Source organism: Pteronotus mesoamericanus, unplaced genomic scaffold (genome assembly GCF_021234165.1).
Source record: "Pteronotus mesoamericanus isolate MK-2021 breed Mesoamerican mustached bat unplaced genomic scaffold, CSHL_Meso_final contig_2, whole genome shotgun sequence".
Lineage (NCBI taxonomy): Eukaryota > Metazoa > Chordata > Mammalia > Chiroptera > Mormoopidae > Pteronotus > Pteronotus mesoamericanus.
In genome coordinates, this window is record NW_026555084.1 from 1,563,892 (window position 1) to 1,579,265 (window position 15,374).

The 15,374-nt window shown below is 56.7% G+C and overlaps 1 protein-coding gene across 3 annotated transcripts in view; it reads right to left on the reverse strand.

Annotated features, from left to right (window-relative positions):
* Positions 1-15,374, reverse strand: part of KCNIP1 (potassium voltage-gated channel interacting protein 1) — a 239,359-nt gene that overhangs the window by 147,857 nt on the left and 76,128 nt on the right. For 2 of the 3 annotated variants that reach the window (XM_054568061.1, XM_054568059.1), the window contains exon 1: positions 8,118-8,399. The exons of the other annotated variant lie outside the window; for it this stretch is intronic. In XM_054568061.1, the coding sequence (XP_054424036.1) occupies positions 8,118-8,178 (61 nt within the window). In that variant the 5' untranslated portion in view covers positions 8,179-8,399. Of the gene's footprint in view, positions 1-8,117; positions 8,400-15,374 lie in introns of those variants that run through there. 3 annotated transcript variants of the gene reach the window in all.

Sequence of the window (15,374 nt, forward strand, 5' to 3'; positions counted from 1 at the left end):
GCTGGAATGACATTTAAAATTCATAAATCAAAATGTAATGGGCATACATAGTCCTGTACTTCTGGGTTTCAAAAAGAAAAAAAGAAAGGAAAGGAAAGGAAAGGAAAGGAAAAAAGAACATCTCAACTGCAGAAATGCTAGTCCAGAGAAATGTGACTTCATAGCAATTCATTGATGACATGGGGGCTGGGGACGCTTGGGGTTCAGGTCCCCGGTCTCACACTCAAGCTGTGTGACTGTGGGCACACCACTCGCCTTCTCTGGGCTGTTCTGTTATCTGTTAAGTGAAACTTGAACCAGGAGGCTTTGGAGGTCCCTTCCAGCTTGATATATAATCTTACAAATAGATATATCTTATAACTATACACATATACATGCAGCGGGAGATTACATTTCTAACAAGCTCTCAGGTGGGGCCAAGATCACCGGTCTGAGGATCACACTTTGAGCAACATGGTTCTGAGAGTAAAAGCTTAACCCTGCTGCATTCTCGCCACTATGTTCTGACCACTGTATCTTACAGGCATGATTGCATTGAATCCTCATAACAACCTTGGAGTAAGTTACTGTCAAAGTCCTGTCTTTTAGATGTGGAAATGAAGGTCACAGAGGCATGGCGGCCAGCCTGAGGTCACAGAGCTAAGGGCTTGCAGGGACAGGTTTCGCATCCAGCTCTGACAGCACCCGCCGCATCTGCCGCAGCACATATATCTGTGTAATTCAGACGCTGGCCAGCACATGGCTAAGGACAAAGGGAACTAATGAAAGAGCAGGAGGCAGGTGCACCAGCAAGTTCTTGGGTTTGTTTCCTTTGCAATGATGACGACTCATCGGCCTCCTGGCCCCTCCCGCCCGTCTGGACCATGTGAAAACATTGACCAAATCTGGTGGCTGCTGACGAAGATGGGAAGTTCTAACACCCTTGGAGGTATTTTAGCGCTCGATTCTTCCCTGACAGGCAATGGTGGCTGTGACAAAGGGAGAAAAATTTAGTTCCCATAAATGAGTGGAGCAGAGATGTTTAATCGTATTAATGAATTTGCTAATTGGCCTCCTGCCCCCAATCACTTCATATGTGGGCTTTTGCGGTGTCAGGTTAAGTGGAAGCAGATCCAGGGGTGGTTCGAGATGGGGCTGAGAGCCCCTAGCTCCAGGCCTGCAGGTGGCTGGGTCATCCCATGTGGCTCATGAGCTGCTTCAGCCGTCCACGAGTGCCTTCTCCCCAACCGCCACATTCCCCATTTTGGCCGTGCCTCCTCCAGGCCAGGCCGGGAGGGAGGAAGCCGGTGTGGAGTGCAATGGCTCAGCCTCTGGGATCAGCCGGAAGCAGGTGCCGCTCCCGCGAGCTGTGAGGCCCTAGCCAGGCACTTCCCTTCTTAGAGCCTCAGTTTCCTCATCTGCAAAATGGGAACTGGAATAGGGCCTGTCCTCTAGGGCTGGGTGTACGGTAAGGAAATGACACAGGAGAAGGGCAGAGCAAGGTGCCAGGCACAGAGAGGAAGCCAGATCGACATTAGTTGTTGTTGTAACTATCATCACCGTCATCATCATCATCATCGGAAGATGATCCACATTTTCCTATCCCACCGATGAAATGTCTTTGGTCATCTAAAACTGACAGCTTCCCACAGGAATCACCAGAAAAGCTGCTCAGGGATCTGGTGGCTCTGGGTCCTAGAAAGGTGGAACCAGGGGCCACAGCTCCAAGGGACAGAGACTGCCAAGGACTACAAGGAGTGTTGCACAGGCGGAGCAACGGGGGAGGAAGGGACCTGCCCCGCCGCGATGACAAAAGGCAGCCGCAAAGCCCGTGGGGCGCGAGCTGCTCGGACCATCTCACCGTGACTGAAGACGCGCTCACCACCTCCCACAGCCCTTCCACGGCCCCGGCCCCGTGAGGGAGACCCTCTCATTGTCCCCATTTGACAGGGGAGGAGGCTACGACTCAGAGAGGTCCGGCTACGTCGCAGAGCCAGCGTGTGAATCCAAGTCTCTCACGTTCACTAAGTGGCCTGAAGGCTCGCGCCGTCCTGGTCCTCGTTCCCTGAGGGGAGTGGGGTTCCCATTCATTCCCTCCACTGCCTGCCCCAGTGGGCCTTCCATTAGAATGAATCCGAAGTCCTGCTCCCCTGGCCCGCGCACGGGAGGCTAGCACATCCCGCGGCAACTCCCTGAAGGTGACCCATTCAAAACGCTACTTGGAGGAGGCGAGGGTGGGGGTGGGGAGCCTTTAAAGATAAGTCAAGTTTCTCTCAAGGTTCCAGAATTCTCAGGTCGAGCATGACACTGGCTCTCCCTGTCTCTCTCTCCTAAGCACCGCTCCGTCTCGGCCTGATGAATGGGAACTCCAGGGCCATTATGCAGAGCTTGGCAGTGCCTCTCCCCGCCAGCAGACCTGGATTTCTCTCTGCGCCGCCGCATTCCCGCACCACCGGGAGCCACCCACAGCACCTGCCCTGGGCCGGCCATCCCACCTCCACGCAGCCGACATCCATCAATCCTGGGTCCTGAGTCAGGCCTCGCAGAGGCCCTGGAATAAGACCCACTCCCTGAGGGCCAGGCAGAGACATAACTGTGTAGATCCACAAACACATCATGTGCAAGACTGTAGCAGGGGGAAGTGCAACAGCTGTGGAGGAACAGGAGCCCGAGAGATGTGCTCTGCCTGCAGGAGCCCAGGCAGGGGTGATACTGAGTGAGCTCCTGACGGATGTGCAGGAGTTCGCCAGGTGACTGGGGAGGTAGAGGGGAGGGAGAGTGGGGAAGCGGGGGTGGACCTTGAGCCGAGATAACATCAGGGAAACAGCGTTAAAGGACATGCAAGGAATGGCTTAGTGAACAAGGGAAGGGGACAAATACCCAGGTTTCTGATCTCTCCCCGGTCAGGTAAAGGTGACCCTGAAATGCCGGGGGGGCCTTTCTGCGTCAGTCCTCCCTTTAGTTTTTTGAATGACTCCAAGAAACAGTGAAAGCTTAGAGATCCTTTCCCATCTCCCCACCTTCCCCAAAGATGCCACATAGCTACTAGTATCCAAAACGTTACCAGGATTCTTCTTGACTAAATTTATAATCTTCATCTTTCTGAGAAGCGCCTGCTAGAAGTTTACTCTGATCTGTACCCAGGCTTCCTCTACCACTGACTCCTTCCATGCCTCACGGTCGGGGTGGGGAGCAGAGAGGCTTCGAGCCAAGATCTGGGTAGCATGACAACCCATGCTCTTCATGCAAAGACAAGCCTTTTATTGGAGCCTTTCTAGGACTTCATTCCTCATTAAGCTATGCACACAGTCATTCATTCATGCACTCATTTCCTCAATCATCGCTGCTGTCATACATTTTACATGACATTTATTGATTTCCCCATTCATTCCGTCACTCACTTTTCCACGCCCTTGTTCCCTCGCACATTTACAAAGCATTTATTGAGCAAAGCCCTTCTGGGTAGGCAGGCAGGTCTAAGTCTTGGTCCCTTTCCAGGCACTGGGATGAAATCTGCACTGACGTTAGGCAGCAGTCCTTCCGCTTCCATCTCTCGGTCTCCCCCGCCTCCCGCTTTCTGTTCGCCTTGCGCTCCATCGAGCTCCTTCTGGGACTGAGGGACCAGAACCGCAACAGGCCCTGGGCACGGGCTCCCTGTACTCCCGGGATTCTCAGGGGGCTGGGCAGTAGGAACCCTGTTATCAGCATTTCCCTGCTGAGTGGTAAACAGATTCAGAACATTTCGTAGACAAAGCCAATTCAAAGCCAGCAGACCAGATAACAGAATCCTTTCCAGGCAGAGGGCTGGTAACTGAAATTCCAGTGGGACACTAACTTTTCCTGCAGGGTGTGCGATTAAAGGAAGAAAACAGAGAGCAGCCAACCATTCCGTCCTTCATCATTTCTTCCAGCAAAGATTTATTGAGTGCCTACTACATGCAAGGAGCCACCGGCAGGCTGCGAGAGATGATTGAGACGAGCTCCCCCGATGAAGCCGACCTTCTGGGGTGAAATGGGGGGTAAAGCCACCACCCGTTGCACAATTCAAAGCATGACTTGAGAGTCATTTCGAGAAATACGTCTTAAAAGACTTAGGAATTTAGAGGGAAGGAGTCACTTTTCTCTGGGGCTCGGGGAAGCCTTCCAGAATGTGGAAACAGCTGAGTGAAGTCTTGGAATGTGGGTAGAATTTTAACTATTAGGAGAGGAGGTGGGGGAAGGGTGATACAGAGTTAAGAGGATGGAAAGAGATGCAGCAAAGGACAACGGCCAAGGCACGGATGCCTCTGTAGGTCAGAATGCCTCTTCTAGACACAAGGAAAGCCACATTTCCCAGACGGGATGACCTGCCCCATGCCACCGAAGGCCAGGACCCTGTTCCAGCAGGGCAGCAGCCTCTCTCCGCTTCGCTGCTTCTTGCTGGTCCCCCAGATCGCTCCCGGTTGAACGCGCTGCCCCATCAATAAACCCCAAACCCAGGCTCACCGGGTGCTCCCTGGTCGAGGGCTCAGGGGACCAGCCCCAAACTTGTCTCTAATGGGCCATGTGGCCTTCCAAAAAGCATTGAATAGCTGTGGGATTTTTGTCTGCTCATCTATTCAGTGAGCATGCTGGCGATCCCACGCTCAGCCCTTCCTGGAGGTTCTGGACACTTTCAGTCGCGGGGGATTGAGAGCCCGGCCGCCCCTGCAACGTGGCGTTGCTTCCCATGGAGGGGGCCTTCTACTAGTGATGATCTCCCTAAACGCTCTTGCCCCCCACAGGCCCAGCTACCACATCTGCGTCCTCCTCCTCTGGTGACGCCGACACCCCCACCCCTTCCGCTAACCCAGCCACGCCCAGAGCACTGTCCTTGGCAGCACAGGCAGAACTACTGGAGTCAGAAATTCTACCCGGGAGTAGGGCGCAGAGGCGGACTCCCCCAAAGCAGGGCTGTCGCCACTCTTACTTTGAAGACGAAGATCCCACACAGAGACAGAAAACATGTTGGAGTGCTTGGATCTGGGACAGGACTCTCCACGCTTTGGATTTCCCCTGCCTTCAGGACGCCCTCCCTGAACACCCAGGGTGGGCAGACGCATGCCTGTCCCAGCACTAACCACGTAGAGCTTTTGCTCTATTGTAAAAACATGTATGTGTTGCAAAATTGTATTTTCAAAACAGGCAGGGTATTCGTGGAGCAGGCCACAGTGTTTTCAGGGCCAGCTGCAGAGCAGAGGTCCGGAGGGGCTGCGGCGGCGGCCCCGCATCTGCGCGCCTTGGTTCGGGGTCCTAGTCACCTATTCAGAGCTGTAAGAACACTCCGGAAATGAGCTGCTCAGACACCCAGAGGCACCGACTCCTTCCAGGATGGCCTTATGGTACACGTTTGGAAGCCCCGAGCAGGAGAGCCATAAATTCCACAGCAGCCAAAATTTGCTGACCACTTATGATTATGTAGCAGAGCCTGTGCTAAGCATTTGGCTTGCGTTGTTATCCTTGAAATCCACACACCACACAGCTATTTTAAGATGGTAACTACTACTGTCCCTGTTTCATAGTTAAGGAAAATAAGGCTTAGTCATACAGCTAGTAAGCGATGGAGCCTGGATTTGAACCCAGCAGGGGGACTGACAGCTGCGTGGCACATCTCCTCCACTCTCCCTGACTACATCTAATTAGATCCGAGCCTAATGCCTCAGAGATCACAGGAGCAGCTCTGGTAAGAGCATCGGCAATAAAAATCACCAAAAGTGAGAACTGGATGAAGCCTGAGGAAAGGTCGAATGTAACCACCTCCTTTTACAAAGGAGAAGCTGAGGTCCCAGGGGGGCACACCAGTCTCCCCGCCAGGTTCCAAGCCCCCTGCCTCCCTGCAGGAAGGGCCCTCTGCAGATTAGCCCTCCCGAGAGCGAGACAGGACTATCCAACTCTGCATCAGGGCAGACGCCTGGCAGCTTGCGGCCAGCAGTGCTACGGGGCTGGGTGCAACAGGGGCTGACCGCTCAGGGCTAGGGCGGCTTGTCAGGAGGGCCCACTGGGCAGCTCGTGGAGTTAAATGCGGATGCACAGATAAAGCACCCAGCGCTGTGTTGGGCACACAGCAGGAGCTCTCTGAATGCTGGGGCCCTCTGTTCTCTTTCTTAGAATCCTAGGAGAGAGAAGCCAAGAGCTTTGGCCTCTGGGGATCCTGTGGGGGTGCATGGGGGGTGACCCAGAGTTTTGCGTGGGAGAAAGGAACGGTAGGCAGTCATGTCTGAGCTCTAAACCTTTGCCCTGCCCTGTGCACAGAGCTCCACATCCATCATTCATTTGATCTTTACGTCCTTTCGCCAATACCTTCAGGGTCCCTGGGGGCTGCAGCCAACAGTCTATGAGGACGGGCCCTTCCTCCCTCCACTTCCCACGCACCCAGTTTCCTGCCCAGAGGTAGTATTCATGTTCAATTTATGGATAAAAAAACAGAGGCTTCCAGAGACAAGGAACTTGCCTGAGGTCACAGAGGGAGGGAGTCACACCCAGACTCTGCTGGATAGGTAGCTGCCTCCCAAGAGTGCCAAGGGCAGAGAAAATGATTTAAAACGAACCCTGAGATCCTTGTCCTCACTGTCCCCTGGCCTCTGAGACGCATGGAGGTCAGAGAGATAGAGAGGTGATGGGGGAGGAGACGGAGATTTGGTACTGAATTCTGCCCCCAGTCAGGCAGTAGTGGGGGGGTCTGGATGTCAAGACCCTGGGCCAAGGCTTGCGGGCCCGTCGGTCCTGTCGGACTACAAAAGGGCAACCAACCCCTTCCCTGCCAGGAGGGTGTGCGGCTTCGCTGGACAAATGGGCCAACACCTCTTCCATGTTCTAGGCTGTGAACGCTAAGCTGGCTTCATCCCCGATCTTTTCCCAGAGATCTCATTCCTCGGTGTGCAGCCAGCCTGGTGTTCCTGGGGGCTGGGCCAGAGGCCTGGACCCCACGAGCACAGGTTACTCGGGGGAGCGCTGCGAGGCAGACTCCCCTAACGCCTCAGGTAAGAAGTCCTAAGAGAAGACTCCTGCAGGCACCCTGGGGTGCACCACTATCCTCACACACATCTGTTCACTAGCATGAGGGGTGAGGGGACTTGCCTGAGGTCACAGAGGGAGATCCTGGGCTTCCCTGGCAGAACTTGAAGGTTTCGGTGTCAGGCTACTTGAAATCCTCCTAACCACCCACCATAGTATTTGAGCATAAAACAAAAGAAAACCAAACCCATCATTTTCTTTTTCCTAACGGTACCCAGTCTCTGTTCGCCAACAGCCAACTTCCTAACTGCTGGATAGGAGGCCTGTACCGTCCCCACCAGCACAGCGCCTGCCTGTGCTGACTTCACGTGGACACGCTTGACAATGGTCCCGCTGGTGGTGAGGTAGGGCACGTCTCGGCTGGGGAAAGGCAGCTGTGGGACCGGGGCCGGCAGCAGGGACTCCAGGATGCTGTGCTCTCTAAGCCTCGGTGTAAGCTCAGCCCTCTGCCACACCCTGGCCATGCCCCGGGCTCCCAGCAGCTCCCAGAGCCTGGCGGTGGCTCCCTTGTGCGCTGTCCTGCCTCCTAAAGACTCCCTGAGCCACCCGGACACGGGCCCCGGGAGGTTTACGCCTGGCAGTGGCTGATTCCTTTTGGCTGGCAGAGGGCTTCTGGGGCGGGCGGGCAGAGCACCCTCTCCCTGGTGATGGGCTCCCAGGTCTGCACCGGCGTCGGCGCCGCCAGAGGAGCAGGGAACGTGTGAGCGCCCTCGCTGGGCGCCCGGAGCGGCACAATCACCTGCCGTCATGGGAACGGGCAGAGCCTCCCAACATTTCCACCCAGACAATTCAGTCACCCCCCCACCCCCTACCCGCAGTGAAGCTGCCCCTTCCTTCCTCCCCGAGGGGCTTCCCCAGGACAGGGTCCCAGTGCCCATCACCCTGGGGCAGGCACCCGCCCCCACTCTGGCGCCCTCCTCTGTGCCTTCAGGGCTGTTCGCACCAATTCTCCCGCCGGCTTCTTACTCCTCTGGATACAGATGCGTGAACCTGCTCCTAATGGAGAGGGAAACCTGGGCCAAGGGAGTCTGGGGGCACACCCCAGCTCAGCCTCGAGCACCCCCAGACCCGGTCAGGGGAACAAAAGGAAGAGGGAGGAGGCTTACCTTTCGAGGGTCGCCTTTGTTTGGTTTGCAGAGAAGAGAAGGTGCCCATGACGGCCCCCATGGCAGCCAAGACTTGAGTTGGGACCCCGGGCCCTGCCCCTCCCCTCCCCTGGAAAGAAATCAGCGTGGATCCTCCACTCCGAATTGGAGGAGGAAAAAAGCGCCCAGCAGCTCGCTTGCAGCTTGGTATTCAGCGAGCGTGGGGCCAGGCACTGGGGAGCCTTTTCCTTTCGTCTTCAGCCCCGCACATGCATGGACTCACTGGGCCAGTGGCGCCCGGCGAGCCCTCGGAACCGGGCCCGGCTGCTTCCTTCGCCCAGGGCTGACAACGGTGCCTCGGAGCCTGCCTGGCGCTGGCACGGGGCGGACGCCCGCCCGCCCGCCCGCCTGCCCGCCCGGCCGGCCGGCCGAGGCTACCGAGCTAGCGTTGTGTGCGGTGCGGGAGCCGCGCTCCGCCCGCCCCTCCTGCCGCCGCACGCTCGGCTCCCCTCCCGGCGCTCCGGCTGGGTCTCCGGGGGCCGAGTACCAATCATGAATGAACAGCGCCGGGACCGCGCGGAGCAGAGCCGCGCGCCCGCCTGCCTGCGCTGCCTGCCCGCTGGCGGCAAGCCGGAGCCACGCAGAGAGCACCCGGGGGGGTGGGTAACTCCCGAGGGGCGGGGCGGGCCGGGCTGGGGCCCAGCGGGGCTCGGGGACCGCGCTGCTGCCCGCGCCCCCGCGCGCTCGCCGAGCGTGCGGACTCCCGGAGACTGTGCTCCAACCCCGGGCCAAGCCCCCTGGCTGATGGGTGGGATTCAGGGGTGCAGCAGATTGCTTCTGGGATAAATGTGTCAATGTTGCATTATTTCACTTGGCTTCAAGGGAAATCTTAATTCGCTGTCTGAATGCATGGGGTGGGGGTGGGGTGGGGGTGGGGTGGGGGTGGGGTGGGGGGAGGTCTGCCCTACGCAGGGATGGATGAAAAACATTCATCCAACTGGGCTGTCGTGGAGGAAGGGGCCCTTCTGCTCCCTTGAGGCCAGGGCCACCTTCCAGTGACAGAGTTGGGGACAGCAAAAGAGCCCTCCACCCCTTTGGGCCCTTGCTTTCTCTTCTTGCTGTTTGTTTTCCTGACTTCCCCTCCTCCCCTCTTCTCCCTCCACCCAGATTGATTAACCAGCAGCTTTGGGGCAGTTCGGGCTGAACTGAGGAAGCATTCTGCTGGCTGTGAGTTCCCACTCCACCTCACACAGACCAGAACCCCTATTTCAGCTTCTCATGCAAAGGGGCAAAGTTCAGGCCCGCCCCTGTGGGTTCTCCTCAGCCCCTGGGGTGCTGAAATGCAGGCTCGCTCCCTGAAAGTCTGAGGAGGAGCCCTCCCCCCAGATGCGGGCTGCGGGGGTTCCCACTGCACACTGAGTTTGCAGCTCACGGGGTCCCAGAACGTGAGGCCTTAGCAGCACGCAAACATCAACACACAAACATATGAGCACGGGTCCCACAAACCCACACAGACATTGCTGTGGGACACACAGACACACACAGCCAAAATACACTCACAGGCGCACCCACAGGAGCCCACACAAGACACAGACACGCAGGCCCAAAGGGACACACGCAGTCAGTGCAAAACGCATCCTAGTCACTCGCTCAGATAGGCTCACAGCCACCCAGGAGTGCGCTCATTCCCCAAGGGCACAGGGACCCTCAGGAGCTGCTTCCCCCTTTCCACCCACTAGTTGCCTTTTCAGGGACACAAGAGTCCTGAGACGTGGCTAGGAACCTGAGTGATTTCCCTTCCTATTCGGCACCTCACGCGTTCTCAAGTCCAAACACGTCCCGTTTTGTGTAACAGGACAGGTGCACTTCATTCGCATCCGTCCCTTTCGGTTGCACTGCCCATTGCTGTGCAGCCCACGTGACCCCACGTGACCCCGCGCCCTGTGAGTTCGGCAGATCACACCTAATCACCACCATAGACAGAAACGGAGGCTTCCTGAGGCTGAGACAGTTACCTGAAGTGACCCAGCCAGAACGCGGGACTAGGACTTGGAGGCCCAGGCTCTGTCACCACCTCCTGTTGGCGGATGAGGACGTGGGGGCCACGGAGTTGGGGAGAGCGCCTCCGGCTGCCACCAGAGTCAAAGCTTCCGCTCTCCTAGCTGCCAGGGCTTATCTGTCTAATCCAGGAGGCCTGGACTTCTGGATGCTGGAGGGCTGGAAGGGGCTGCCCCCGCCTCCCTCCTGCCCTCTCTGCTGGGGCAGAAGGGCGGGGTGCAGCCAAAGCCACAGGTCACTGGTGAGGACCCATGAGGATGGCCGGGAGTCAGGGAGCAGAGAGGGCGTCTTTGCTGGGGGGAGGGTGGCGCCGCCCCCCGCCTTCTCAGATGGCTGGATGGTGCTCCAAGCCACCCCGCCCTCGGGCCTCCGCCATCTCCACGCTACCTGAAGCCCAGGACCAGCGCTCGAGAGCTCACGGAAGGCGGAAGGCGAGGATGCTGCTCTCCCATTCCTGCTTCCCTGGCGCCCTCTAAAGCAGGTGCAGACGAATCGCTCCATCCTACAGAGCAGGGAGAGTAAAGGGCCTGCAGGGAAGCCCACAGCTGGCTGCCTTTGAGCAGTGGGGATAAAGCGAGGTCACCAAGCGAAGGCCCAGGCTGCTCTAGCGTGCACTGTGAGGCCCTTCTGTGGCCTGGCTTCGTCTGCCAGTCCCCCTGCTCCCTTGTGCTCAGCGTGGAGTTCCGGCCACACAGGCCTCCACGACCCCCAAATGTGCTTCAGGGCCTTTGCACCTGCTGGTCCCCCTGCCTCAAATGCCCTTCACACCTTTTCCATCTAGCGACCTGCTGCTCATTCTTGAAGACGCACTTCGGGCGTCATTTCCTCCGGAAATCCCTCGGACCCCACGTTGGTGTCCGCCTTGTGGCTCCTGCAGAACTGGGGGCTTTTCCCCGCATCAGCGCATCCCGGCCCCTTTCCTGGTCTGTCTCTCCCTGCACTGTGCGTTCCTGCAGAGCGGGGGCCTCTGCTGACCTCGCTCTGCACTGTCTGCTAACGCCTGGTGTCCGGCAGGGGTGCGGCTAATCAGCGCTGGATGAATGGATGGATGGACAGATGGACGTTCTTTGCTCAGTGACCCAATTAGTAAGTAAAAACCAATGATTAGCAGATCACCTTGCTCTTCTAAGGAAGAAGCACATTCTCCCAAGTAAAGGTTTATTCATTCAACAAATCCTTATTCACTCATACACCAACCACATACCAAATATTTACATGCACAATAGCTCATTTATTCCTGACAATGCCCCGGGTGGTAGGCATTATCTACAGATGCACAGGCACACGCAACGTGCGATGCAGCACAAGTCGCCTACGGGATGCGCACAAAGAATGCATCCAGAGAGGAATACGCGTTAAGTGTGAAGGACAAGGGAGAAAGTGACAGAAGACCCACTCCTTGTCGCTTGGGGACTTGTAACAGCAGAGAACTGCATGGGGAGATGGGGAAACAGGGGGCCTCCCCTCAGTCACCTGGCTGCAGGGGCCCTTTGTCCTGCCGTCCCCAGTGTCATGTACTTGCTAAAGCAACCTCGCCAGCCCCATCTGACCTGGGCTTCAATGGCTATGGCTCCTCCTAACCCGGCAGTGAGCTGGCTCATGCGCTGTCCCCAGCTCCAACCCCTCCTTCATCCACTCTGTTATAGACCAAATGTGTTCCCTCCTCCCCAATTTGTGTGCTGAAGCCCTAACCCCCAGTGTGGCTATGTTTGGAGATGGGGCCTCTGAAAAACTCATAAAGGTTCAATGAGGTTATGAGGGTAGGGCCCCGGTCCCAGGGGAGTAGCGTACTTAGTGTTCTTATAAGGACAGATATCAGAGAGGCATCCCTGACCCTCCACACATGACTAAGAAAAGGCCTCACAAGCACACGGGAGGGAGGGCGTAGCCACCGGCAACCCAGGAGCAGAGCCCTCACCCACCACCAACCTGGATACTTGCAGCATCCAGAACCGTGAGAAGATACACCTCCGTGGCTGAGTCTGCGGCATTTTGTTCCAGCACCGGAGCAAACTAACACATCCCCCAGCACCCATCCAGGCCCCCAGGAGCCTCGGGAGCAAAGCCCTCCCTCCCACACAGGAGTCCTCAGGGTGCCCCTGGGAGGCTGTGCAGGGAGACGGTCAGGCGCGTGCTGGGGTCCTGTTAAAGTCCCCACAGGCTCGTCTGTGGTCATGCGGCACACAGCTGCGCCAGGTCCTCGGTCCCCCCCTCCCACATTGTGGTTCCTTCGGGCATGTTCTTTCCCATCCTCGTGAGCAAGGGGTGCTCACCATGTGTCCCCTGACACGTGGGAGGCAGCAGCGTCAGATGAGGGCCTGGATCTGAGTTCGAATCCCGATTTTGCGCCTTAATAGCTGCATGACTTTGGGCCTCCTGCGTACTCTCCGAGCCCTTTCGTCTTCGCCCTCTGTGGATGGCATCCCGTGAGCAGTGGCGAGGCGATGTTTGTAAGGCCCTTAGCGGGCGCCTGGCACACAGCGGCCAGGTACGGGGAAGGCCCTGCCGCTGTCGCTGCTGCGTGGGCCAGGCACCGTGCTGGGCTGGAGTGGTATAAAAATGAGTGAGCTGCAGCTTTCCCCTTGGCTTCCAGCTTTGCTCTTCATCTGTTTTATAGGGAAGCTATTCTCAGGGTCCCCATCTGGTATTAAAAGACTCAGATTAGTTAAGGAAGGGAATGTGGTTGGCACCTGATTATGTGCAATTCAGTACTATGCTAGCTGCTGTCTTGTGCCATTTCCCAAATGTTCCACATGCATAAGCCTGGCCTCCTCAGACAGACTCTGAGCTTTCAGAAAGCAAAGCAGGCACCCCCCACACCCTGTCCGCTGCCCCCACACCCCACGGCTCATCCTGACCCGGGACGTTTTCCGTGCTCCACGAATCCTCACGCTGAGACCATGCAGGGCAGGGGAAAGGCCATCATCGCTTAGCCCTGGGATCAAGACCCACTTCTCTTACTAAATATACACCTGGGCCAGGGCTGCTTCATCCGGGAACTGTGAGCAGGACCACTTCAAAGGTGCGTGCGAGGACTGGGTGGGACAAAGTAAAGGCAAAGTGCTTTGTCTCTCTGTGAAGCACTTTGCAAATGTCCTTTATTACTCTTTGCTCTGGGGCTCATCTAGTTATTCATTCCTTCATTCAACACATATTTATGAAGCACCATCTACCTGCCAGGCACTGTTCTAAATATATGGACCAGTAATGGACCAGAAGAGACAGCAGTCCCTGCCTTCAGTGAGCTGGTGGTATAGGACTAAAGACAGTCAAATCCTCCCATCATTACAAACAGTTGTCAGGCTGGGACAGAAAGAAGGGGAGGGCGCATCTGGGGGGAAGATGCTCAGGGAAGCCAAGTAGGATAACCTTTGCAAATTATAAAGTTACAAAGAGATGTGGAAGTACATAAAAGTCCTCAGAGGGCAGGGATGGGGATACAGTTTCCAAGTCAAGGAGATCAGGTTTCAGATGCGCAGGATGGAAGTGGGTCGTGACCTTGAGCAAGTTATTTGACCTCTGAAAGCCTCAACTTCCATAAGCAGAAAAATCCCACTAATAATGCACATTGCAGGGCGGTGAGGCTGAAGACGGGAGTGATTCCAAAAGTGCCAGGGACAGTGTCTCCCTAGCTGGCACAGTCCTGGCTCAGAAAATGCGACTCCCACATTCCTCAGTTTCTCCTTCTGGCCTCCTTTGCAAGCACCTCTTCCCCGCCACTGCTCCAGGAGGAGAAGAGACCTTGAAATAGGACAGGGGCTTGGGAAGCGCCTGTCCTGAGCCACAGCCTTAGGCATCAGGCACGCTCTCATCTATCCAGGCTGACTGTGCCCCTCGAGGGCACAGGGCAAGTGCAGGCTGCAGGGGACGCAGGGGAAGCCGGGACACAGGCTCTGTCCTTCTCATCCTGCTGCTGGCCGCACCGTGCGCCCAAGGGTTCCCCCTTCAAGCTCAGGCACTGGAACAGCCTCCCCCGGGGCTGAGAGGAGTTCAGACAGAGTGCAGCCGCCCAGAGGCAGCGGCAAGGCCCTTCCGAGCTGCCCAGACACAGCGGGAGAGAGGACATTGCAGAGCATCTGTTTCCATTATCTGAAGCGATGCTGTGTCGTGAGACCAGAGAAGTCCTGGGTGCCAGCGGCAGGCCAGGCATAGGCAGGTACTTCGTGAAAGTGATCCATGGCTCTCTGGGAGTGGGCGGGAGGCGGATGGAGGAGGAAGGGCGGAAAGATGGATGGATTCAAATATCTTCACACAAGCAGTTAAGTGCCTGATGAAACCTGTGAACTGTCTCCTCAAACAGAGCCACGCGTGCTTGCCCCCACGCTCTTACTCCGCGTAAACTTCCACGGCATTCACAACACTCCCCCTGAAGCACATCCGTGGGCACGTGGTTAGGAAACTCTGCCCTAAGGAGGAAAGATCGTAGTAATGGACTCGATCCAGTTGTTTCTCAGTGGTGTGATTCTAACTCCTCTCAGCCTCGGCTTCAACATCTGTAAAATGGGGGCAAGGATGCTGTCTACGTCTTAGGGCTGGCGCGAGAATTAATAAATGAGAAGCACGCAAGTGCATTAGTGCACTGCCTGGCAAGTTCCCGGGATCGTTGAAAGGTGCGGGTCATCCTTACTGCCTTCATTAACCTTCAGTCACTCTTTCACCCATCCATCCATCCATCCATCCATCCATCCATTCATTCACTCGCCCATTCATCCATGTGTCCACTCCCCTCCCTGTTCTCCTTGGAATGTATAAGATTTACATTAACGATGGTAGCCACCATCTTGGAGTTCTTACCACCTGCCAGTCATGTGCCTGGTCCCACTTAATCATTTCAATACCCCCTAAGGCAGGTACTTTCAAGATCCCCCATTTAATGTCAGGCCACCAAGGCACAGAGAGGTTAAGTGGCCTGCCCAGCGTCACACAGCAAACTGTGGAGTTGGCCTTGAAGTCAGGTGCTCCGACTCCACAGCCCGCACTCCCTGTCGAGCCCGAAGCCCTCGGCTGCTGTTGAAACTGACTTCTAGTGCTGTTTCTCCCAGGAGGTGGCAAGTCACTGGGGCCACGCAGTCACAGTGCAGCTCCTTGGAGCGGAGGGGGAGGTGCAGAGGGAAGGTGGCCCGAGTCCTGAGCCTCTCACTGGAGGGCGCTGCGCACACCCTTTCTCATAGTGCCTGGGGCTGTGGCCATGCCCGCCAGCCTCTGGGGTGCACCTGGGGG